Source organism: Rutilus rutilus (genome assembly GCF_951802725.1).
Source record: "Rutilus rutilus genome assembly, chromosome: 4".
NCBI classification, from domain to species: domain Eukaryota; kingdom Metazoa; phylum Chordata; class Actinopteri; order Cypriniformes; family Leuciscidae; genus Rutilus; species Rutilus rutilus.
The window spans coordinates 31,793,165-31,819,532 of NC_140212.1; the positions used below are offsets into that span (position 1 = coordinate 31,793,165).

At 36.2% G+C, this 26,368-nt stretch overlaps 1 protein-coding gene across 1 annotated transcript; it reads left to right on the top strand.

Moving 5' to 3' along the window:
- Positions 1-1,349: 1,349 nt before the first annotated feature.
- On the top strand, positions 1,350-25,695 carry LOC311289055 (uncharacterized protein; the record flags this gene model as incomplete). Its single annotated transcript, XM_084406815.1, has 4 exons — positions 1,350-1,430; positions 2,064-2,296; positions 25,033-25,173; positions 25,496-25,695. The coding sequence occupies exons 2-4, from the start codon at positions 2,125-2,127 to the stop codon at positions 25,693-25,695; spliced, it is 513 nt and encodes a 170-aa protein (XP_084262941.1). The 5' UTR covers positions 1,350-1,430; positions 2,064-2,124.
- Between the last annotated feature and the right edge of the window lie 673 nt (positions 25,696-26,368).

Sequence of the window (26,368 nt, forward strand, 5' to 3'; positions counted from 1 at the left end):
GTATACATTTCTAAGTAACTATAATATGTATTCCTTATATATTGACTTGCCAGATGTCCTTTCTCACTCTCTTCCCATTCATTTTTTAGTTCCAAAATGTTTAAGTCTATCTCAGTTTTAGTAAATAACCATATAGGTATATTACTAATAGGTGTAGGTAAATTAAACCAGATATTGTTCACTCTATATTCCTCTGATTTTGTTTTTGTTACCCATCCAAAGCCATTACCTTTAAAAGACTTATACTCCCAACATTCTTGAATAATACTCTTTGCATGATTTTCATGTCCACATCCACTTAAACGACTCCAATATGTAAGCATGAGCTTATCTCTTCTCAGATCTGAAGGCACTTCTCCTAACTCAACCTGCATTGCTTTAATTGGTGTTGATCTCATTACACCTGCACATATCCTCAATGCTTTGTTACTAATTCTATCCAGCAACTGCTTTCTTCGTGGAAGCTTTGCGTTTAAAGACATAATAAAATATTTCAACTCAAGTCAATGTTTCGTGCCTAATTATTTAATTATTCAATTATTCATATTATTAATTATTCCATTATTCCTGCCTTCAGTAGATGGAACAAAAACGTGCTGCAGAAAGGTTCAGATGGCCGGGGGCAAAGCCAAACAAAAAGAGAAATCCCCAGCGTTCATCACAATATTACTGTAATGGCATTACTTTTTTGTAACGTGTTACTACCAACACTGCAAATAATACTGAAAATTAGTGATGGGATGGTTGATACTGGGGCTCTGATGCTCCAACACAGTTTTCAAAGCACTATTGTTTCACACACTGTACCGATGTTTGTATCAAAATGACAATACCACAGGACAGCTAGTTTGAAAAAAATTGGTGCTTTGCCACCTCATCTGATGCATAATAAGGTAAATGATTATGGAGGCTTTATTTAAATGATTTAACACTACACTTCCCAATAACATAATTTATATTTTTACAAAACAGAATTTTTTTTTTTTTTAAATCTATAATTATGATCACATACTTATATATTTTATATTATTGATCAGTATGTGAATCTGCCAGGCTACATGAGTTCTGGTCTCATTGGCACAAATTAATTTAGGTGAGATTAGATAGAAGTATATATATATATAAAATAGATAGATATTCTATGCAATTGCTTATAACTTAAAAGAGTTAGCACAAAAAAGAAAATTAGACTTAATTATTTCATAATAATTCAAGGTGAATGCATGCAATCAGTAGTGTAATATGATTTCTGTTATTATTAAAAACTGATTCAATATTTTTTTAAGTAACAGGTTTATCTGGGAGACTTTAGTTCTAGGATGACTCTTATCCAGACAAACAGCGTGAATGGGACTTTTATTTTGGTCTGTTGTGTGACGTCATCAGGCTGCACCGCGCTCCTGCATCTGTTGTGATTCTGAAAAAGAAAGGTTTGTGGTTTTTATGCATTTAAAGTGTTTAAATCAATGCAAACTGTCCAGTCAATTTAATCATTTTTACAAGATATCTATAATAAATTAACCACTCTTGAAAGTAACGTTGCAATGCTTTATTTAACATTAATGAACGTTATTTTTTGGGAGTAAATCGCACCCACCCTTGATTAAGATAAAATGAGCGTCTCATCTCGCTCTCAATAACGTGTTAATCTTGAAAGAAGTGTTTAGAGAAACGGAGCTTTTCGAAACTCCGAGTCAGTTGAATCAATTGTTTCTTGACATGATTCAGTGATTAAAAGCGCTCGAGCTGACGTCACCAGCTACTGAGAACAAATGAAAAATAAACGAGAACATGAAACACAATGTGTAATGACAACTTTTACAAACCAGCTGCTGTTTTCATGAATGTGTAACGAAATATAAATCATAAATATGAACTTTTGGTATTATTTGTATATTTTAATCCAAATAAAAGTATATCTTAAATTTGTGATTTAAGTCCATTAACTGTCACTGACTCTCTTACCAGTGAACTGAACTACTGAACTAGAGCTGATTGAGACACACACAGAGATTTAGTTTGGGTTTATTTTTCTTTCTGTTAATTACTCTCATTTTAAACAGGACAAACACACAGAAAAACTCCTGGTGAAGCGACTGAGATCCACATGACACTATTATAAAGATGGCGTTTATTAAAGAGGAGAGTGAAGACATAAAGATTGAAGAAACATTCAGAGTGAAAAATGAAGATAGTGAAGAACAAACAAAGATGGTGTTTATTAAAGAGGAAAGTGAAGACATGAAGATTGAAGAAACATTCAGAGTGAAACAAGAAGAAACTGAGGAACAAACAGGTTGGTTTCATTCTCAAAGCTGAACTTATTTTGATCCTAATGTAAATGTCCAGCTCTACAGAAATTAATGATATTTTTAAAGAATGTCATATGAGTGTCCAAATTATTTGATTATTGGAGTGGGTCGCCTCATGTGGACAGACATGTTGAGATCACATGACCAGGCAAACTAGTGCTGCCTTCAACCTGAGAAGATTTGAATTCCATGTTTGGAGTTTGTTATTACGCATTAAAAACAGACCGTGATTGGTTGCTTTACATGTCAGTCAAACAGCCTCTTGGTGGGTTAGTCTGATCCTCTGGGGCCTGTTTCAGAAAGGAGGTTAAGTGAAAACTCACTAAGAATACCCATTTATACTTAGATTTAAACTTGGATTCTATAGGCTACTTCACATAAAAATGTGAAAAAAATGTGAATGTGTAGATTGTTTGATGTGTAGACACGTAGAAGAAACTCTTTATCCCCATCGTCCTGTGAAGATGAGCATTTGGTCGAGTACACTTTATAACACTATTTGTCATCATTTCTGGTGTATTGAGTAGGCTACTTACAACTACCTGGGGTTCTGTTGGGACAGGGGGCTCCAAAAGACAGATATTACCACCAGAATCTGTTGGGACCAAAAAAAAAACAAAAAAAAACATAGTAAAATAAATGGAAATATCAAAAATAGCCTATATAAAAATAACACATAGGCTATGTAAACCTCTTACATTTTATGAGGCCCTTGGATCTTCGGGAGTGACTGGCTCTGAAGTCCCTCCAGGAATTCCCTCAACCAAAAATGCTGCCGCACTGCTAGACACTGGATGCTATTTAGTTTAATGTTCTTTTAATACCTGCAGGATTACACCTACATGAAAATTAAAATTAGGTTGAATAACAAACTGTTCTTCCAGTTTCACCTCTGATATTATAACAGTTGGGTAAGTTACTCTAAATAGTTATTAATTACTAACTACAAATTACATCTTCAACAGTGTAATTAATGTAATACTGACTATCTTTAGAAAGTATTGGTCTAAATTACTAATTACTAAATCCCATATCAAGACAAGAAACTGCACTTTTAATGCTTTCAAATAAACAATATACAATTGCATGAATTATTCTTGAATTGACCAAAGTGTGTAGAGGGAGAAGGTTAAAAATATACCTTTTAAAAATGTATGTTAAATATACAGAATTGTTCTATAGTCTAATGCAATTACATCAGATTTTACTTTAAATTACAGAAGAATTAAGAGTAATCCCTTTAATTAAATTACAGTATTTAGGTTACTTGGTAATTAATTACACCCAACACTGTATAACAGTAATTAAAAAATGTAAACTTACGCATTGACTCAAGCATTGGTTGTCTTTCGCTGCTGCAGCCGATATTTAAAAAATAAGAATAATGTTTGTACTCTCCATATGCTTGCATAAGCACATCCAGTTCTGCTGGTGAGAAATATGCAGACCTCTTTTTGTCTGGCGCTGTTGCCATGGTGACTCTGGTGATTGATACTGGCTTTTTATAGTTGTGGTGCACGCGCTTAGCTCAGAGTCAGTCAACTCAAGAGTCGATTGAACTAACTAATTTCAGCTGTTCTGTAACCGAAAACTCAGAGTTTACCATCTCAGGGTAAGTCAACTCAGAGTTCAAGTTTTAACTCAGAGTTGGTTGAACCTCCTTTCTGAAACAGGCCCCAGGTCTCGCGAGACTAACCTAAGAGAGATTTTAACGAACACAACCTTGAATAAGCAGATCCAACATGGATGGAGAAGCATGCAAGAACTTTACACATATATTCGGAATAGACAATTCTGTCATGTTTGTATGGTGTAGGGAACTTTTTCCTTCTTCAAAGCAGAGACCAGGAGACGTTGGAATCGCGTTCAAACAGAAGTTATTCTTTATTGAGAACTTCGCGTTGCGTTGCTGCAGTTCTTCCAACAGTCTGAATCTAATACAGTATGCATTGTAGTTATATACATTCCAAGGGGGAGGGATTACATAGAGGCGGAGACTCTGAACAAAGCATGCAAATGAAGTAGGAACACACCTTACTCTGAGAGCGCTACCAGTCCAATTGAATCACCGTAACTATTAAAATGCTGATACTGGCAAAGAACTCCAGTTCCAAGAGCCATCCCAGAGCCATTAAAGACAAAAGGTGAAAGTATCCCCTACAGCTAATCCAATCAACCTAACGATTCAACATATGGGCCAGGGGCTCCGAAAGCCATTTGGGCTCTGAAAGGTGAGAATCTCAGTGACTCATTTAAAACACAATAGAGAAAACAGGACTGGTCGGAGTCTCTAGCTAGAAACTGACCCTACTTAAAAATCAAAGTCTTAACTTTTAATGTTGAAAACTAAATTAAACATTTAATAAATTCGTAATACAATGATGATACATGATGATAATGAAATCATTTTAATATTTCATACTGTTGTTGGTAATAATACATCAACAAAGATTTTGAAAAAGAAACATTTAACTCTTTCTCCGTCATTGACATTTATATGGTAGGGGGCGCTATTACACATTCTGAAAGAGTACATTTCTTCTCTTGATCAAAACACAGGTGAAGAAGCAGAAACAAGCAATAGAAATATTACTTCCATGCATGTAATTTAACGCGTTCATCAGAAATGAAACAGAATATATCCCTCATACATTCCCTCATACATAATGGACAATTCCATAAAAATCTTGGGAAAAGGAGAGATGTTGAGTGGTTTTAATAAACATTTTGTTGCTGTCGGGTCGTCACTCAAGGCAACTAAAATTATAGGAATATTTATATGGATAATAGCGGAAGACATTTACTTTATATTAATTTTAGTTTTAAACCACTCTTAATTTGCCAGATTAAAAAAAGCCCTTAAATTACTGGATGTAAATAAGTCAGCTGGTCCTAACCAATTAGAACCATTTTTCTTAAAATTAGCTGCAGATCACATTGCTGCCCCTTTGACATATCTATAATCTTTCACTAAGTTTTAATGAATATCCAATGATGTGGAAGTCTGCATTTGTTATTTTATTGTTAAAAGGAGGATCCTTCTGATATGAATAACTATAGGCAGATTTCTAAACTTTGCATTCTGTCTAAGGTTTTTGAATCTCTTATTAGTGAGCAGTTGATTTCATATTTGAATGAACATGACATCTTATCACATAATCACATAATCAGTCAGGTTTTAGGAAAAAGCACAGCACAACTACAGCTGCTACCAGGGTTCTAAATAATATTATTGTGTTTCACTTATTATTGATTTGTCAAAGGCTTTCGACACCGTTGTATAATTTAAAATCATTTCGACACCGCAGTATAATGAAAACTAGACTGAGACTAATTGGATTGTCAAATCATACAATTTATTGGTTTGAAAGCTATTTATTAGACAGGACACAGTGTGCGAATGGAAGGTCATTCATCCGCACCTTTAAATTATTATTAGATTATAAGGGGCGTTCCTCAGGGGTCCGTTCTGGGGCCGTTACCTTTTAGCATTTATATTAATAATCTTGATCTCAATATTAGTAATGTCAATTTAAATTTTTATGCTGATGACACCGTGATTTACACCCAAATTACACCAAGCTGTGTCTTTTTTACAGTGTGCTTTTGATGTTGTGCAACAAAGGCTGTGTGACCTAAACCTGACTTTGAACAAGACCAAAACTAATGTTATTTTCACGATACAAAAAAAACAAGTGGCAAATCAACTATCACTTAAAACCTTACAGGGTAATAGAGGTTATGACAGAATATAAATATCTCAGTTTTATATTTGATGATTCTTTATCTTTTAAATCCTATGTTAATCAATTAAGGACTAAAATGAAAAATAAAGCTGGGCAAAAAAAAAGAAAAAAAAAGACCCGTTTCGGCACTTTTATGCCAGTCATTGATTATGGGGATATTTTGTATAAATCGGCAACTACTAAACTCTTAAATTCTTTAGATACGTTTTTTATCATTGTGAACATAGGTTTATACTAAATTGTAAATACAATACTCATCACTGTCATCTGTACAACAGAGTTGGGTTGGTCGTCATTATCAATACGCAGATGTAAACATTGGTACTGTTTATTTATAAATCAATTTTGAATCTACTGTTATTTATTCTTTTTTTGTTATTTATTCTTTGTGCTCAGAGGATTTGTATACCCTCTCAGTTCCACTCGTGTGTTCTTTTTTTGCAGACCCTGGTGTCAATGTATATTTTTAGATCTTTGCTTAGTGAGCTGTTAAAGGAAGAAACAAATTGTAAATGTTTTTAATTGTTTTGATTATATGTTTTAATGTAAAGGTTTTAAACTCAGAAAATTGTATCTGGTTAAATAAAGGGCAAAAAAAGTAATAATTTATATATATATAAATGATTGATTTTAAATTAGAGGTTTTATTCTTTATTTTGATATATTGTATGTTCAGATATTCATGCAACAAAATATTTTGGGGTCCATTCGAAAATGAAAACTTTTTTTGGTGCTGTCTGGCAGCTGGCGGGGAAAGAGTTAGGAAAATAATTGTTTAAAATAATCCAATCTCAGTCAATAATGTCAGGCATTGCTTTTTGAGCTGAAGCTTAAGCGTGAATGAACACTGGTAAATTAAAGCACTATTAAATAATAATAAAAAAATGCTGCTGTGCTGCAGTAACCTGACGTCGTCATACTCAGATTCTAGTCAGAATATGAGTCTGATACTGCTCCATTGGGCTGTGATTAAGGGTCGTGTTTCAAACGAACCAGGAAAGAAAATGCCTCTGCACTCAATTGGATAGACCTACAACCAATCAGAGCAATGGTGTTAGTGACGTATGTTCTTCATTCATCTTTCCGATCGACAAGTGCCTTGATTGCGGTTCTCTGTTCCTCTTTTAAAATGAATGCGCTGTCGATATCTTCTATATCAGATGCGATGACGGAATCTACACATCTCAATTCTCCAGCGGCAGTCATCTTTGTTGTAAACGACTTCAACCCAAGCGCTCTTTGGGGACGTGGATGATTACGTTACTGTTGATCATCTGTCCATCATCTTATAAAGCCCGCCCTGACAATCTGATTGGTCCAAACAGCTTTGATTCGAGCATAGTTGCTCCACAACAAATCAAGTCTAGACCGAACATCCCAACCTCAAATGTTGTGGGCGGGGCTAAGTTCGGCTGGCATCCAGGCTAGTACTGCAGTGCTGGTGTCGACCTCATACCACTTTAAGGGTTTTCTTTATGGGAATACACTTCACGTCAGTCTTTGCACATGCGTTCATATTCTGGGCTCATCTGCGAGCCTGTATGTAGTATGTATCTTCATCAACTGTATAATTTATATACTGACTGAGTTTGATCTTTTTATTATTCCATGAAGCCACGCTATACGCTTTTCACATTAAGCATTGTAGAATGTCCCGCAACTGGGGGAATCCTGGAGTATGATGTATGAGGGCAAACCCCAGCACTGCAGCACAGCCACACAAACCATGATAAAGCACAACTAAATAAGGTGAAGGAAACGTCTCGGTTACTAATGTAACCTTCGTTCCGTGAAGGAGGGAACGGAAGACGTAACGTCGACATGATGACGTAATTGGGATCACTTCAGGGAGCACAACTAATGCACAAGCGAAATTACATCCTGCAAAGGACGCAGGGTTCGCTTGTGTTGCTCTTTTGTGAAGAAGAAAAAGAAAGAAAAGAAGAAATATATTCTTTCCATTATACTCTCACAGTGCTGAGGCACCCAGGGAATGGCCGCAGTGTACAGCAGTGCTGTAAACACTAGCAGGGAAACGCCCACCGATACCGACACAGAAATAAGCTTGTTGTGAAAACAAAACAGCAGTTGTGTGAGCTTAAACTAGTTAATATTTTGCAAATGAAGTCTGTAAGGTGGATTTGACTTTTTTAGTATTGAAATTGTGTGAAATGGTTTCAGTTGAAATATTCACAGCTTATATACACAAACATGTAGATTTTCCGCACCCCAAAATGCAATGCATTTTTTGTGCAATTCAACATGATTTTGTGTTTCAAAGATATTCACCATTATTTTACTTTGATACACAATCAGATGGTTAAAGCAGGTCATTTGTAACTTCAACAAGCAGTTTCTATGCAATGATTGGGCTTAAATCCTGATTGAAAATCTTCACAAATATGTTTTTCTGCTAAATTAAACATTATTAGACATTAAACATTAAAAATAATTAGTAATTAAACATTCAATATTTTTCTGATATTTAAACACTGAATGGTGTTACATATGTTGGTCATTTTTTATATAATTGTTTTGTTTTTTCTCTTGTTTTGTTCTACTGTGCTCTCTCACTTGCAGTTGGTTTTGATGCTTTACATGTATAAATGTTTGGATGTCTGCTGTTTCTAGCATTAAACTGAAGTTAACTTTTTTTCCCTCTGTCTTTGCCTTAGATCTGATGGCACTGAAAGAGGAGACTGAAGTACTGAATGAAATGGAAGGGAAAGATCAATATAACAATCATCATGATTTAATTACTGGAGAATTTTTTTTTTGTTGCTCACAGACAGAAAAGATTTCCTCAAGACAAACGGCTCAAAAGACAGGGACTGGTAGTCATTTCATCTGCCAACAGTGTGGAAAAAGTTTCAATAAGAAAGGACGATTTAAAAACCACTTGAGAATTCACTCTGGAGAGAAGCCATACACCTGCCAACAGTGTGGAAAGAGTTTCAATCAAAAAGGAATCCTTAATAGGCACATGAGAATTCACACTGGAGAGAAGCCTTACATGTGCGTTCAGTGTGGAAAGAGTTTCAGTGAACGTGGAAACCTTAATGTCCACATGAGAATTCACACTGGAGAGAAGCCTTTCACCTGCCAACTGTGTGGTATAAGTTTCAATCTAAAAGGAAGCCTTAACAGGCACATTAGAACTCACACTGGAGAGAAGCTTTACAAATGTCCTCAGTGTGAAAAGAGTTTTGATCATCCTGAAAACCTTAAAGCCCACATGAGAGTTCACACTGGAGAGAAGCCTTACACCTGCCCTCAGTGTGGAAAAAGTTTCAACCGAAAAGGAAACATTAATGCCCACATGATAATTCACACTGGACAGCAACCTTACACCTGCCTACAGTGTGGGATATGTTTCAACCGAAAAGGAAACCTTAAGGCCCACATGAGAATTCACACTTGAGAGAAGCATTTTCATCTGCCAACAGTGTGGAATAAGTTTCACTCTAAAAGGAAGCCTTAACAGGCACATGAAAATTCACACAGATGGAATATCAAATCCAGTCCCGGACACCGGATCTTGTCAAAAGATATCCGTTTTGTCTTGTGTGCAACCCAGCAAAACCTGTCAACAGAGTGTCATGTCTTTTATGGTAAAATTAATGAATTACGTAAATCAAATAATAACAGTAATATAAATATGTGGAAGTAGGGCAGGGCAGAGAGCCCAGAGAGAACGGTGCACCGGTCTCATATCTCTCACGGAGGAGCTTCTGAAGCATAAAAGGAGAAGCTACGACAGTGAAGAACAAGACAGGACCAGGCCTGGACTATTTATGTTATATTTTGGTTTGTGCGGCAGTCGTTCGTGAGGGGCTTTCGTTTTGTTTTTTGTTTTTTTGGGAATTAAAGTGTTTGAACATTAGTCTAGTAAGCCCGTCTAAATCGGTCCAATGGCAGTTTCCGATAGAACGGGTGAAGGTCTCTGCACATTACTGTCTTTTCCGCGTGGCAAAATAATTAGTTTCAATTAAACTTGTCTGAATCCATTTTATCACTACCTCGAATTTAGGTTAGAATGCCAATTGGTTAATGGTCATTTATATAATAGTTTAGCAGCACATTTGATTATTCTTTTTTTTTTATTATTATTATTATTCTTTTCTTTTTACTTATATTTTACCCATTCATATTAGGAATCTATGTCACTTTTGAGGTCCTCACGCCTTCTGTTTAACGTGGGTCTCACGTTCACAAACTCGCCAGCTTCGGTCACTAAACAGAGGTAATAAGCTATATACCTGAGATGGTCGCATTCACGCTAACACAATCAAAGATACTTTTGTATAGCCCCCATGGTTTTTGCATACACTTGATTTTAAAGTAACGTTTACTTCAGTACAGGTATGGCCACTACTACAGATATAAGTTGACCAACATTACTTCTCTTATAATAGCTTTGAATTGACCATGCCGTGGTTTTTCCCACATACACTTATCTGAAGTAACATTCAATTAAAACAGAAGTAAGACACACCCAAATTTAGGTTGATCAATCAGTATTTTGCTGTCCTAAACGGAACATTCACTTTCTGTCTTTGCAAAACCAAGTACACTTGAATTAGTGCCAAGTATTAGTCGTCACTAATCTGACGCAGATTTGCGGTAACATACAAATCCGTTTAATCTACTTGGGAAACCAATTTCAGAGCAAGTCAGAATAAAATAAAATCTTTACAATTTTATTATGCCCGGTAAATTTATCATGCCAATTTCATAATCAGTTCAAAGATAATAAATACAAAACATCAAATGCCCTGAAATAAAGAGAAAAGATGCGAACCTGACATTAGAAAATACATGATGCTGAGAGTTTTGGCCACTCTCAGCATCACAGGCTTATTTGAGCTAAAAATTGCCCTGAGCCTCTTGTTGCATTTCTTTATATAGTCAGAAACTTCTTTCACATGGAAACATTAGCTAACAATGGGAATTTGCATTGAGTTTACACCTTTTGGGAGCAGGATGCCATTTGCCTGGAAGACACACCCTCCTCTGTGTGCAAGTTATCTCTAAACTCTTAAGAACTTTATTACCTTTTGGTTTATTCTTTGGGAATGAGACATTTGTACCAGTTGCACTGAGACATTTCAAATGATACCGAACATGTATAATACTGTATGATAATTATTCACATTAAACCATATAGATTTTTGGGTGAATTTTGGTGATCTCAGCAAGAGAGAGAAGGAATGGGGGGTCAAGGGACAGAGATGTAGATTAGGATGAATCTGAGGTGAGACTTGCATCTCAAATGGTGATGCTAATTTTACAAGAGAGAGTTCAAATGTTGATTTCCTTTGTTTTCTCAGAGAGTTGCCCTCTCTTCCAGATTTTCCAGTCTTACAGCCTCCTTCTTGGCATTCGATGAAAGCCCCACGGCAATCAAGTGTCTCACAAAAATCAAAACTCTTACGGCGAAAGAAGTAAGAAGAGAAACACTCCTGAAACTGTAACTAATAAAGGTGCCTTCAAATGATTACATAGTGGCCCCAATATTGATCCAAACCATGTGTCCCACTCAGAGGAGAAAAGACGATGAACCTTATGATGATTCTTGAACGATTGGTGTGTTTTGATTACATTGTGTGTTTGGGGCAAACTGCTGGCTGTGCCCCTCCCAGCCAGAATGCACCAGCCAGTATACACCAGGGGAAGTTGGTCTGCTAGTTAGAAAGTTATACAGGCTGAATCCGAAAACCCTCATTCACTATTCCCTAGTGGTGGTGAGATGAAGCCTCATGATGCATTGAAGCTTTTCAGCCAAGTAGTTCACAAATGTCTCGAGGCTTCATTTGCTCACAGTACCACCTGGTGGTCAAAGAGTGTAAAACAAGCAGATACATTACAGATTATCTAATGCCGAGTTCACACTGCACGATTTTCAAAGTGGTCGGGTCACTGTTCTTTTCACACTGCACAATTGTCTGGGGTAACATTGTGTTCACACTGCACGATGGATCGGCGGGGTTTCCGAGGGGCATTAAAAAGCATTAAAAGTCATTAAATAGATTTTGCGAAAATTAAGGCCTTAAATGGCATTAAAAAGCATTCAATTTAATTTGAAGATATCTGCAGAAACCCTGGATCAGCGACGCAAACTACTTTTCACAATCAAACACACACGAGGAGTGATAAGGAAATAACGCCAGATCACGTGTAGGTGAGACCGGAGTTCTCGCACTAGACTGAAATTCTTATTAAAAATGATAGCCTGCAAGAAGATTTGCAATCCAAATTGTCCTTGCGCTGATTTGCAGCGCAAAGGAGAAAAAAAAAACAGATTATGCAGGAGGAAATGGTTGGGGAGACGAGGGGAGCAAGGATTGTGTTTTCTGCATAGAGAGTTGGGGGTAAATAAATAATTTTGCAATGTGCTGCTGTTGCTGCTGGTCAAGCAAATGTGTGTGCTTTGTTTCTGTTTGATATAATTGTAAATTTATCTCTTAAAATACTGATAGAGAATGCGAATGTGACGCCACCCGTTTCACTCCGCGTTGCATTTCGGGAAGGCTTTGCCATATTGGAAGGACACGCTATCCGTTGCCATGGTTATTTCAACAGTGAGACCGAGAGAAATAGCGGCAGAGGTAGAGAGCAGCTTGATATTTATTTGCATTTTTGTGATATGGCGCAGTTATTGGGAATAAATGGAAAATGAGGAAGCAAAAGGAACTGAAAAAGACTATCGCCAGGCAGCGTTATTTAGAGAAACTCCTTGAGAAATTTCTCTCAGTCTCACTGTTGAAGTAACCATGGCAACGGATAGCGTGTCCTTCCAATATGGCGAAGCCTTCCCGAAATGCAACGCGGAGTGAAACGTGTGACGTCACATTCGCATTCTCTATATCAATATTTTAAGAGATATATTTACAATTAATCTTGTAAATTTGTAAATCTTATAATTTACAATAAATGTACGGGCCTAAAATCGTTCAGTGTGAACTCGGCATAATGTGATCTGTGATACACTGTATTTTGCGCCAGTTAAGGCTTAGAAATAACGGTGAAGAATTTTTTTTTCACATAGACTAATTTATTTATATGAATACAATATGTTTTTTTCTGGTGGTATATACTGGTTGTATAACATAACTGTAATAAACGTATTTGGCTTAAAATAAATGGGGCTATTGAATGTGTGTAAATCAATTATTTGGTCATAATAGGCAGGAGGGGCAATATTATTATTTAAAAATGGAAAGTGGATGAGGACTATGGAACTATGGGTTTATATATCAGTCAAAATGTCTAGCCAAGATATAACCACTTCCTGAACCAGTCCACTAATATTGTTCTCTTGAAGGAGTGAGCGAATTCGGACGGCCGTTGAGCGTACATCGGTTGTACACTCGTTATTGCAGTGCAATGTGGGATTGAATAAGTGCACTCAATAACTTCCACTATGGTTTCGGACACCACTACAAATGGCTGTCCCCTCATGTAACACCCTATTTGAGGGTATAGGGGGTGATTTCGGATTCAGCCACAGACTCAGGGCAGAGCAGCAGCAAGAAAGCAGAACTGAAAAGTGAGCACTGCAAACTTGACATTATTTGGACTGGAGAAAAAAACTCTTCTGTGCAGAATTAAGTCAACTGCAATCAATGAAGAAGTATCCGGTGAGCGTTAATTTTTTATCTTGTATGAAATTGGATTTTGTTTATGATTTTTTTATTTACTGTTTGAATATCTGCAGCTTACTTGCATGGTCTTCTTTGTGGGAATTTAAAATCAAGCATTTCAATCCTGTGTGCGCAAAATCCTGTTTTGTATTTGACTGCATATATTTGGGCTCTTAAAGTGGTGTTTGTATTTAAAGGTTTTTCACATGACTGATTGACTGAATGAACACTGCATCAAACTTTCAAAATAAAATAGAAGGAAAGAGAGACAAAGATTGGTCAGTGAGTGAAGTCCAGTTGAATGGACTCCAGTTGAAAGAGGAGCTCAGACACAGTTTAATAAAACCTCACAATTGAGGCCAACAAAGTCATGGAAGCCAATGATGATGTGGAGGCTCAGTACATTGCAGAAGCGAGGCTGGATGTAGATGTTTCTGTGTTGAACAAGCAGCAAAATGTTGATATAGAAAAAAATGCAAGCGAGTGTTCCATTAGCATGAAACTAATGGCGGGGTTCGTACGGGTGCTTGAAATCCTTGAAAATGCTTGAATTTTGATGTTGTGTTTTCAAGGTTTGAAAAGTGTTTAAATTTTGGAGAAAATGCTTGAAAATGCTTGAAATTGTAACTGTATTTCTTTCACAACAAATACCTCTCTGACTGAATAGTTTGTTTATTAAATGGAGAAATAAAATGTAGCCCTTCAGATACAGAGCGATTTGCTGGCCAGAGCAAAAGTAGGCAGGCATTTTTATTTCTGTGCTTCTTTGGATGCCCCGTTTTTATTGGCCGTGCAAGTAATTGTCACAGAGCGCAGCGCAAAAGTTGAACTATTTTTAACCAAAAAAAGGGCAAGCACCAGGTATAGACAGGTAAACTGTAGAATTTTATTTACATTTTTAATGTGAAATCCTTCCTTTACACAGTTTAAATGATAAAGTTGTTGCTGACATTCCAGTGAAACCCTCTGTTAAATACCTAGGAATTATAGTAACAAAGGATGTCCATGAAAGACAAAGCTTAAACTTTTCCTCTAGATTAAAAAAACTCAAAGTGTTATTAAACTGTTGGTTACAACGTGATCTCTCAGTTAATGGTTTTGTCCTGTTATCTAAAGCAGAAGGCTTATCCTGATTTGTTTATCCCTCCTTATCTTTGTATGGTAAAGACTCTTATTGTAAAGATATCAATAATTTGTTTTACTCTAGTTTGAAAAAACAAATCTCAGACTTAAGAAACGGGTTCTTACTAATAAGAAAGCTGAAGGGGGACTGGAGGTACTTTTCTCTATTAAAAGTCATATTCAATATAACTCCACATTAATGACAAATCCAAAATTAATATTAAACGGCATTGAATTGATTGATAAAAATGCAAAAATAAAAATAATTGTACAATATTTCAAATGCAAAATAAAATAGCACCTAGAGGATTTTTTGTTGTTGTTGGAACTCTATTATTGATAATATTAATTGGAAGACTGCTTGGTTAATCCCCTTTAAATATTGTATTAATAATAAAACTAAAGAAATACATTTTGCATACCACCTACCCTGTTAAATCATTAATTTCAAGATACTCTGATACTGATGATTTATATTCTTTTTGTAAAAGTGGGAAAGAAGTGTTGACGCATTTGTTTTTGAATGCAAAATTGTCCAAAGTTTCTGGATGGAATTGGCAGAATTTATCTTTAATTTAGTAAAGATTAAATACTATTTTACATTAAAGGATATTATTGTGTATTATGAAAACAATGTTAACAAGGTCTTGAATACATTGTTAATTTATTTTGTTATTAAATTTTATATACATAAACAAAAATATGTAAATTCATCCCCAATCTTTAAGATGTTTAGAGTAGAATTTGATTGCTTTATGTCTATATTGAAATTGGTAAAAAACAAAAAGTCATTAACGTGTTTAAAATATTTTGATATAATTTTTGGATCCCATGTTACCAATTAATGCCACACTTTGTTTTGTAATATTGTATGCTATACTATGTGTGTTACTTGTTCTGTCTGTAATAATAAAAAAAAAAAAAAAAAAAAAAAACTATTTTAACTTTGACCGCGGCGTGCGTGCAAGCTCGCCAATGCTGCGCTCCACTTTGGTCGACGCAGCAACAAAACATCCTGACTATGCAGTGAACATAGCCAAAGTTACAGCACAGTAACTGTAACGTTAACTACCCGCAACTTAAAACCTGCAAACATCAGCCCAGTGCATAACAACAATTGTTGGTTGCTAAACAGAAATCGTGTCAGATGGAGTGTCACACAAGTAGCCTACTGTAGGTTGAGGGTGGCCTTATGCAGTATTTACACTGCTCTATTCCAGTAGATAAATGTATATGTCTTGACAATGAAAATACATAATTTTTCCGGTAACACTTTAGAATAATGGTCCGTAGTTAACAAGTAGATATGCAGGAAGTAATAGGTAGTACTGCATTAACACCGAACTTAATACTATTAACTAATATGGAAGCAATATTAACTAAGCAGTAAGTAATAGCTAATTTAGTACAAAGGTAGTTCCTTGGTAGGTATTTGATTATTACTAAAGAAATATATCCTCATTGAGAACTACTTGTGAACTAAGAAAGAATAACCAATTAATTACTAATCACAAAAGTAACATGTCTAAAAAGTGAACAATTGTGGGGGGTTTTACTCTTAACATGGTCATAACATTTCAGAAGCTTGTGCCTCAAATGGGTTCTTTGTGGAAACCAGTTTATGAATATTATATTCCCCCAAATACATTAGTTACAGGTTGAGATTGTGACTACTACTCTTGCCAACGCTATCTCACGACCAATTCGTACGAATTCGTACGAATGATAAAAAGTTGGCTAATTCGTACGACCTCACTCGTACGAATTTGTACGATTTGTCTAAACCCACGTGATGGGTAGGTTTAGGGGCGGGGTCAGGGGTAGGTCATTCGTATGAATTCATACGAATTGGCCAATTCGTAAAATATGTACGATTTTGCAAAAATCGTACTAATTCGTACGAGTCAGGTCGTATGAATTCGTACGAATAAACCACCTCGTAGAATTTGTACGTTTTCCCGTGAGATCGGGCTCCTCTTGCCAAAGGATGGACGTATGTTCTCTGTTTATTTCAAACTTAAACATATAATAATAATAATAATAATGATAATGAAATTTGTTTAAAATTTAAATAATTAGGAAGTGATGCTGACACTCTCATGATTGGATTAGTTCACTATTATGAGCTCTACTGAGTGTCAGTTCAATATGTCTCAGACTCCAAAGACCTACCTTTATGTTACAGTAGCTGCCTGAGGAGGACTTCTCTTTAGGATATGAATATAAACATTGATGTTCTCTTGTCAAAAACAATTTGCATCCTTAATGAAGAAATTGGCAGCATTTATGTTGCGATAAGTGCAAAACCACATCTTCCAGATTACAATGTTTGTTAGAATATTACTAGTGCCTCACAGAAATGTATGCCTGTACAGTATGTGTCAAATATAAAATTAAATAACTTGTATTACTTGTGAAAAACATGTTAACTGCTCACTATTTACTCAGGCGTTACCTTGTCATCCCGCAGGAACTACTAGTGATGTGGCCCATTATTTTAAAGTGAAAAACATGTTAACTTCTCACTAATTACGCAAAGTTTTTTTATTATAAGCACTGAAACATTTCCACAAGATCATAAAAGAAAATCCTACATAATGCAAAAATGCACAACTGGGCATGCAAGAATAAAGCACTGTATGATATCTGAATTAAACCTAAAATTTGGCACAGTTATGAAACAGTTGAGAGAACTGAGCCACAGTAATGTCTCCTACAAAGACATGCACATACACAACCAACCACACATATGCTCACCCACACACAGGTACAAGCCATTTATTTTTTAGGATACTCCAAAATATTAAACTCTGTATTGTCTTCTAATATCTTTTAGCAAACGTCCTAGAGAACCATCCCTGTGGTTGTGTCCAAGCCAGTATGTCCACTCAATGCAGGTCAAGTGTTCCTTTAACAGCTTTTCTGTCCTATTGCCTCTCAACCTCCAAATCTGGCTTTTATATGTTGACCATGCTCTTTCTATATTCTGGGTGTGGCCTCCATGAATTGGGTCTACAAACCACCTAATATGATTCACAGTGTAGTGAGTGTAGCCAAGTGTGCTCTCCTGTAGGGTCTCCATTCGTCACTCAAAATGGTTGATCCCTGCCGAACATGTCTTGTTACAATTGGAATCAGGTGATCTCTTGAGCGCCGTTCAATTAGCCTCAAAATTGGTCGTCTTCTAACACCCTTAATGGCCAAGATACCAAAGACCCACTTTTTTCTTCTCCATGTTCCGCCAGCTCTTCCTCGTCCATACTAAAAAATAAAAAATAAAAAAACTTCAATAAGTTTCTTGCTTTCTCTTACACTTTTGTCTTTGTGTTATCTTGAATATTTAGTTTGTCATCAGTTTCTCATACTTCTTACAACTTTGTTTTGTCTTTAAATCATTGTATTCAAACAATTTTCTAGAATAGCTAATATAACTTTTGCTCAAGCAAAACTCACTGATCAAGGACTTAAGAGTTTATGTATTTTTTGAGCAAAATGTTTATGCCAAAGCATGTTGCTCCAATCATGATGCTCCTTGCTTTGTTTTACCTTTTCAAAAGGCAATTTATTTTTGTGATTTGATTTGAAAGTTAAGTTGCACAAGAGCCATTATATATTACAGCCTTAGAAATAAATGTAGATATTCTACCTTTCTTTTGTGACGGAAATTGCTTTCATCTATGACGACAAACTCTGTCCTTCCCCCCACAACCTGTCCTGTCTTTCTTTTGTACTTCCTCAAGGCTTTTCTACAGACCATTCTTAGCTTCTTTGTCATTTTGCTCAGTGTTGCTGAGCTTCCAGCCATCCCGTCCTGGATCATATCCACTTGTCGTAATCTCAGTCCTTGACAATATCTGTTAACCAGAGAGAAAATGTGTAAAAAGATTCACATTGGTCATTACAGTATCACAATGATGTTTTGCTTTATCTTTGCAAAAACATTGTAGCGAATACGACTCTGGGTAAATATGAATTAGCTCAAGAATATGGGGAATCTTGGGAATATTAATATTTATGACTCATGGTCATAATTCATAAGTCACATGTACATTTATTTTATCAATTATCGAGATTACCTTGTTCTATAACTATCTGACCAACATTTAATTCGTCCAGCGAAACAAATGTAAAATCATTACAGTCAAGAAGAGGTATTCACAAACTTCAAAAGAGTTTCATGTCCTGGCCACGGACACCCAACTTTCTGAGTTTATAAATTAAAACTACTGAATGTAGTCTAATATCGAGCTTGTAGCTTAAATAAGATCTTTGATTTCATTGACTTCATAAAAAGTGGATTCTTCAAACACAGGGACAGTTAAAAGTATAAATGGGTTTATTAATAAAATGGCACACACTAAGAGATTATATAAACTACAAATATAAACGTACGTAAAATGCAAACAATAAAACAAACAAACATTTAAACAAACAAGAAAAATATGTGATCAGAATAAAATGAAAATGAAAGAAAGAAAGCAAGAAAGAAATAAAGAGATAAAAGATAGACGGTAACTTAATTCACAGACCTACGAGCTAGACACCAGGAATCAGCTGTTAGAGATAGATCAAAAGATACTTGCAAGTCTGTTCTCTGTTCGGGTGAGGCTGAGACAGGAAGGAAACACGGACAGTGTCCGGTTTCTGTTGCGTCTTCTGGTGTCGCGGGAAGCTTGAAAGGCTCACTTGAATTTAACGTTACCGAGAAAGTTCAGATCGTTTCCCTTTTGGAGGGGAAAGGCACGTATGAGCTTAGTTGCGGAGAACGGCAGCTACGACTCGAACATGTGTTGGTCCGAGGAGAAGGCCTGAGCCTTTCAGATGTTTCTTGAAGCCAGGGAGAAGAGGAAGAAGGTCAGAGCGATCGAAGAGAGAAGAGAGGGATCAGAGAGCGAGATGAGGGGGTTTCTGCCTTTTAACAGACCTCTGTTTACGCCTTCTCTCTGGAACGACAGCGAATCAGAACTTCTTATCTGAGGCGGGAAAGATTCTCTTTGTGTGGAGAAGACCCGCCTACCTTTACCATATGTCTTATGAGAGAAATAATTCATATTTCCTCTTACGACTGTACACACAGAACAATACATTTTACTGTAATCTCCTATGTGTGACTGGTTGAATTAAAACAGGACGGTCAGACAGATACCAATTATGACAGGTAAATATAAAGGAAACATAACGTTACATTTATATGCATGATTACACACAAATAAAGTTTGATTAAACACACAATAAAATTGTCAGTGTTTCCGTTATGGTAAGTGAAGGCACCTGGGAAACAAAGGAATACGTATCAAACATTTGAAGGGTTTTCTCTGAAAAGTTCCCTGAAAAGTTCCATGTGTTGGAATGTTGGCTTGCATAGGAACTGGATAAGATGCAGCTTTGGAGTCATAAAGTTTACGACCATGTCGGGGTCGGTTTACAAGACACTATTGAGGAACCTTCTTTCAGTGAACATTTAGAATTCAAGATTTTACTCTTAGCAACCCACACCTCTATTACACGTGCATATAGGAATGTACACACATTATGAAAATAAAAGAAAAGATATTTCTCGTATTCTCAGTTATACACAAAAGGGTGTTTGTGTGTGTGTGCGGAATGTCATGAGGCTGTAACGTTGCAGGAAGTCCAAGCTGAACTAGGGGGTTTTACAAGGGGTTCTTAAAAACAGGGTCCTCTTTATGATTAAAATGTCCCTCTGGGGAACACCAGATTGCCATTTTGACATGTCCAAGCAGACTTAGTGACGCCGTGGACAGACCCGTTGTCTAAAAAGACAACGAAGGACGTGTTTGGAGACAAGGAATTACTAATTGGAACAGCATGTGACCGCATGTCAGGCATTGTCGCTACAACATATTTGCCCAAAGTTAAATTATTCAGTATGCCAATATGATAGGGTCTTTTATTCTGTGATTATGAGAATAAAGTTGTAGCAATGTGATGACTTATTTTGAGGATAATGTCAAAATTATGTGAATAAGGTCATATCACAACAATAATGTTGTAACAATACATGAATTGTCATTCATGAATAATCATAATATTTTGAGAAATAAGTAATATTGTGTAAATATTTAATCCTTTAACTGTCACCACCCCCCTCCCCCCATATAAAGTATGCATTGTTTTACTATAAAATTACTATAAAATCAAAGCCATACATCTAAGTAAGTAAGTAAATTTTATTTATATAGCACATTTAAACATAGCAGGGCTATCCAAAGTGCTGAAGAAAGTAAAAACAAATAGAATAAAACACAGAAACAACCAAACAGAACAGACAGAAACAGCATCAGGAGATAATTAAAATGCCAGGGAATAAAAATAAGTTTTCAATTTAGATTTAAAAATAGCAATTGAAGGTGCAAGGCGGATGTCCAGAGGCAATTGGTTCCATAGACGTGGGGCGGCAACAGCAAAGGCTCTATCTCCCTTAGATTTTAGACGGGAGCGAGGGATAGATAAAAGAGCCATGTCTGAAGATCTTAAAGATCTAGTGTGTGCAAGAGGAGTAAGAAGATCTCTAATATATAAGGGAGCTTGATCATTAAGAGCTTTAAAAACAAACAACAGAATTTTAAACTGAATTCTAAAATGGATCGGGAGCCAATGAAGCGAGGCTAAAATTGGGGTAACATGATCGTATTTCTTTGTCCCGGTCAACAGCCTTGCAGCTGCATTTTGGACCATCTGGAGCCGAGCAAGTGATGACTGAGGAAGACCCAAATACAAGGAATTACAGTAATCCAGGCGAGAAGTAATAAAAGCATGAATAATCTTCTCCAAATCGTAGAATGACAAAAATGATTTTAGTTTGGAAATTAACCGCAACTGATAAAAACTATTTTTTACAACCGAATTAATTTGTTTGGTTAAACGTAATTCAGAGTCAAGAATGACACCAAGGTTCCTGACTTGAGAGGAAACTGAGGGAAAATGGTTAACCAGTTCCTTAGTGAGATTAATTCTCAGTTTTGGTGGGCCAAAGACAATAACTTCTGTTTTGTCCTCATTAAGTTGGAGATAGTTAATCGATAACCATTCCTTAATGTCCCGAATACAATCCATCAAGGTCTGAATGGACTCGCCGGCTTTCAAAGGGAGATACAGCTGTGTATCATCAGCATAAAAATGGAAATTAATATTATGCTTCCTAACAATATCCCCCAGTGGACGCATATACAAGTTAAAAAGAAGCGGACCCAGGATGGAGCCCTGAGGTACTCAAATAAAAGTAGTGGTAGAAGATGAGGAGAAATTGCCTATAAGATCAAGTAGGATCAATACAGCATTTTTACCAGCATCAACTGCAATTAAAACATCATTGAGCACTTTTAGCAAGGCAGACTCTGTGCTATGATGGGCAGTAAAACCAGATTGAAGAGGTTCTAATAACTTCTAAAAAGGTTCTAAAAGTTTAGATAAAAATGATAACTTAGAGACAGGCCGAAAATTATTCAAGCAACCCTCATCCAAACCATGTTTCTTAAGCAAAGGCTGAACAACCGCATGCTTAAAACTATTTGGGACTACCCCAGTGTTCAAAGATGAATTAATCAACACTTGAACACTGGGGCCGATTATAGGAAAAGCTGCTTTTAAAATCTCTGATGGAATGACGTCAAGTGGTGTGGTCGTTATCTTCATCTTGTTAACCAGGTCATTTAGTTCTGTTAAAGAGACGTGCTGAAAATTATAAAAGAAAAACGGACTAGCCAACGAATTCAAAAACTGATCTGAAAGATGTAAAGTGAAGGATGAACAAATAAATGCCACTTTATCATCAAAAAAACGTAAAAAATTTCTGCCGAGGCTTCCCCGTGAAATTGGCAACTTGGATTAATTACTGAATTTATTGTAGAGAATAAAATCTTAGGTTTATGGAAGTGTTTAGCAATTAATTCTGAGGAATATTTTGATCTAGCTAACTTAGCAGCATTCTGGAACATAATCAGACACTCTTTAAAGATCTCAAATGACACTGTTAACCGATCGCGTTGATGGCGTTAGTGATAGAGCATTTGACTTGACCCCTGAACTTCGGAAGTAACGTACTGCCTGAATTATTTTCTACATAGGCTACTCCACCCACAGTTTTCAGGAAATATATATATATATATATATATATATATATATATATATATATATATATATATATATATATATAAAAATAAAATAATAATAATAATAGCCTAAACGCAAATTCGATGTTAATGTTTATGTCCTTTTTATTTATTTTTATTTATAAAATAGAAAAGTTATCAAATTGCACCAAACCCCTAAAAAGTAAATATAGCATAATTAGGTAATAGTTTGTTTATTTGTAAAAATTTACATTCTTGTAACTATTTAAGTAGTTTTACTATTGTCCTGGTTAAATTTGGATGGATCACCTGACTCAGATCAAAAGGTCACAGGATGACACTGATTCAATTTAAAAGAGAAAATTTTAAAACAAAAAAACATAATTAAAGTTTTGGATGGCATAAAATTAAGTGGATTGATGCCTGCGGTCAACTACATTTCGTATTGGGACAATACACTCGAAGAATCGTGTCCATCAGTAGAATTCACGTGCAGAGACGGTAGCTTATGCAATGTTGCATTGACGCGTCGCCATATTGGAGTTAGTGAATCCCATAGTTCACAATCAGAAGACAGCAGCATGGCGACGGAGCGAGAGCGCAACGCTAGGTTCACACCGGATGCCGAAGCGCCGCGGCCGGCCCGCGCCGTGAAGCGCCAGTTTCGGCATCTGGTCTATTTTTTGCGCGAGCCGCGAGTGATCCGCGTCCATTCCGGCAGGAAGTCACAACAAGAAACACGAGACAATCCGGTCAATTGTCAAAATATAAGCAATTTTCGAATTAAAATACCGCGAGTGACAAATGCGATCATATTTGTGTATCTAAACAGACTAGAAAGATGAAAACAAATTAATACATTTCAAGAGAGGATGTATATTTCAACGGTATATCTACACTACTACTGTCTACCATATTCTCTCTCTGGCTGCGTGTGTCTCGACAACGGATTAATAAAAGAAGTGTACAAACTTCTTGGTTACAGAAACATGGTGTATTCATTTTATGAGGTTATTTACTTACCCATGATGTAAAAAAACAGCTCTGAATAAACAACAACTGAGCAGAAGCGCTTGTCGACCGCCGCGGAGAATACGCGTCTGGTGTGAACAGGCAGGCGCCGGACCGCGCGTGATTTTCCGTTCCGCGTCGCTTCGGTGTCCGGTGTGAACCTAGCGTAAAACTGTGCGCAAGAGAACTGCACCTCAGCGACTAATTGAGGATGACAAAGAAGAAACCGGTAATGTACTGTGTCATTTATGTTTCTTTGATGTTGGTAGTGTAATCCATGGGTTCTCGACTGTGGCCTTTGAGATCCACTTTCCTGCAGTTTAGCTCAAACTCTGGTCAGTCTCACCTTCCTGTATCTTTCTAGTATTCCTTAGGATCTTGATTAGCTTGTTCAGGTGTGTTTGATTAAGGTTGAAAGTGTATCTCGGGGGCCAGAGCTGAGAACCCTGCTGTAATCAAATCTTAAACTAATCTTAACATTCTTGGTTACAATTTGCAGTCTGTTGACAATTTTCTAGCAAGCTAGCTAAGTATATGGGTTTGGTATGGGTAATGTAATTTCAAGACCAAAAATTATTGTTATCATTAATAATATTAGAAGCATAATTGCATATTCAGTTCCCTCAAAGCAAATTAGTCAGAAATGTTTATTACAAAAACATGATTTTACTTTCTCACCTGGTGTCCTAACTGAATATCGGTGGGATAAAAAAAAAAAAAAATACTAAAAAAACTTATTTCCATAGCTAATGTTTATGACTAACTGTGTTTTTTCCCTGTACATAAAAAAAAAAACCTTAATCTATTTAATGAGATAAACATTTTATGATTTTCACATCTATCTCTCTCTCTCTCTCTCTCTCTATATATATATATATATATATATATAGGCTGTACACACACATATTTATAGCCGAATGATAATAATAACAGGCTGTCAGATTAAAAATAAATCATCCTTATCTCTTGAAGACATGAAAGTGAGTTGCTGTTAACTTGAAAACAATTTATGTAAACTCTATAGTTTTTATACAATATGTGTTTCATGTGGAAGACACATTCTAAATAATTTTTTGACAGATTATTTGTTTGTTTTATATTCCAGCACAAGCACCAACCCAACAGTTGACCATCAATAAACTCAAAGAAGAAAACTCGTTTTTGAAATCTAAAGTCAATTTCCTTGAAGAAAAATGCAAAGATGTGGAAAATGAGAGGGATTTTCTTCGGAGCAGTTTAACCAATGGTGAGAACTGTTTTAGAGTATTAGCTATTTGTATTTGTCTACTATTATTATAATTTTTTGGCAAACATTTGCTTAAAAACACCATGTTAGTGTAAAAAAAGAAAAAGAAAAAAGAAGTGTACTCTCTGTGTAAACTGTAATTTTCTTTATTTTCTAATTTTCCATTTTGTTCCAAACTATTGTGATTTCTGTTTGTGGAAAGCTGGTTTAAAATAATGCCTATTGTAAAAAGCACTACACCGTGAGTCTTCACACTGTTCCTGAAGCCTCCCCAGCAATGCACATTTTGTAGTTACTCTAAATGATTCTTCTTTTTTTACAGCACTGTCAACTAAAGAAACAAAAGAGCCAAAGAGGTCTATTGTGATCACAGATTCATCTGATGAGGACCATGTGCGAGCAGAAAAGAAAAAGTACAGGAAGGGAAGCAAGAAGACCAAAAGAGATGACTCTCCTTCGAGTTCCGTCCAGTCCTCATCTTCCTCCGACTCTTCTTCAACACCTCATAAGACTAAATTTTAAATTAATCTCTTTTAAATTAATGTGCACTTTGTGCTTGCTTCTCTTCCATTCCAAAAATTCAAGTTTTGTTATCTCTTGTACTGTAGATGTTGATAACCTTTGTTCCCTGAGAGCAGGGCATTGCGTAGATGAAGCTATGGGGAATGCCCTCCACGTGAACCGGTGTCTGAAAAGCTATCCAATCACGGCAATCGAATTTGACCGGCGACAGCCTATAACATCACTGCTAGTGCGACCCGGAAGTATAAAACATGTAAACATATAAAACGCCTAGAGAACATGTCATCCACTTATCGTCTGAAGGGACTGTTAAGCAGGCATCCCCGAGGCATGGCTAACGCAGTGTTTCTTTCCCTGTTCTCAGGGAACAGAGGTTACAGTCGTAACCTAGATGTTCCCTTTCAAAAGGGAACTCACACTGCCTCTGTTACTAACTGCCTCGGCACTAGCTGGACCTGAATCGCCTGGCACAGATGTCTGTCCCTCTTCCCTTAAGAACAGGGCAGACAAGAGCAAAGTTTTCTCAAGGGAAAAAACTCACAGTTGGCACAAGTTGTGTGTGTCATCTGATGTTAATATCTTAGACACGGATCCACACACTTCTTAAAACGCTTATCACTTGCCATAATTGTTCTTACCTTTTTCAGATGATTGTAAATCAGACAAAACAGTC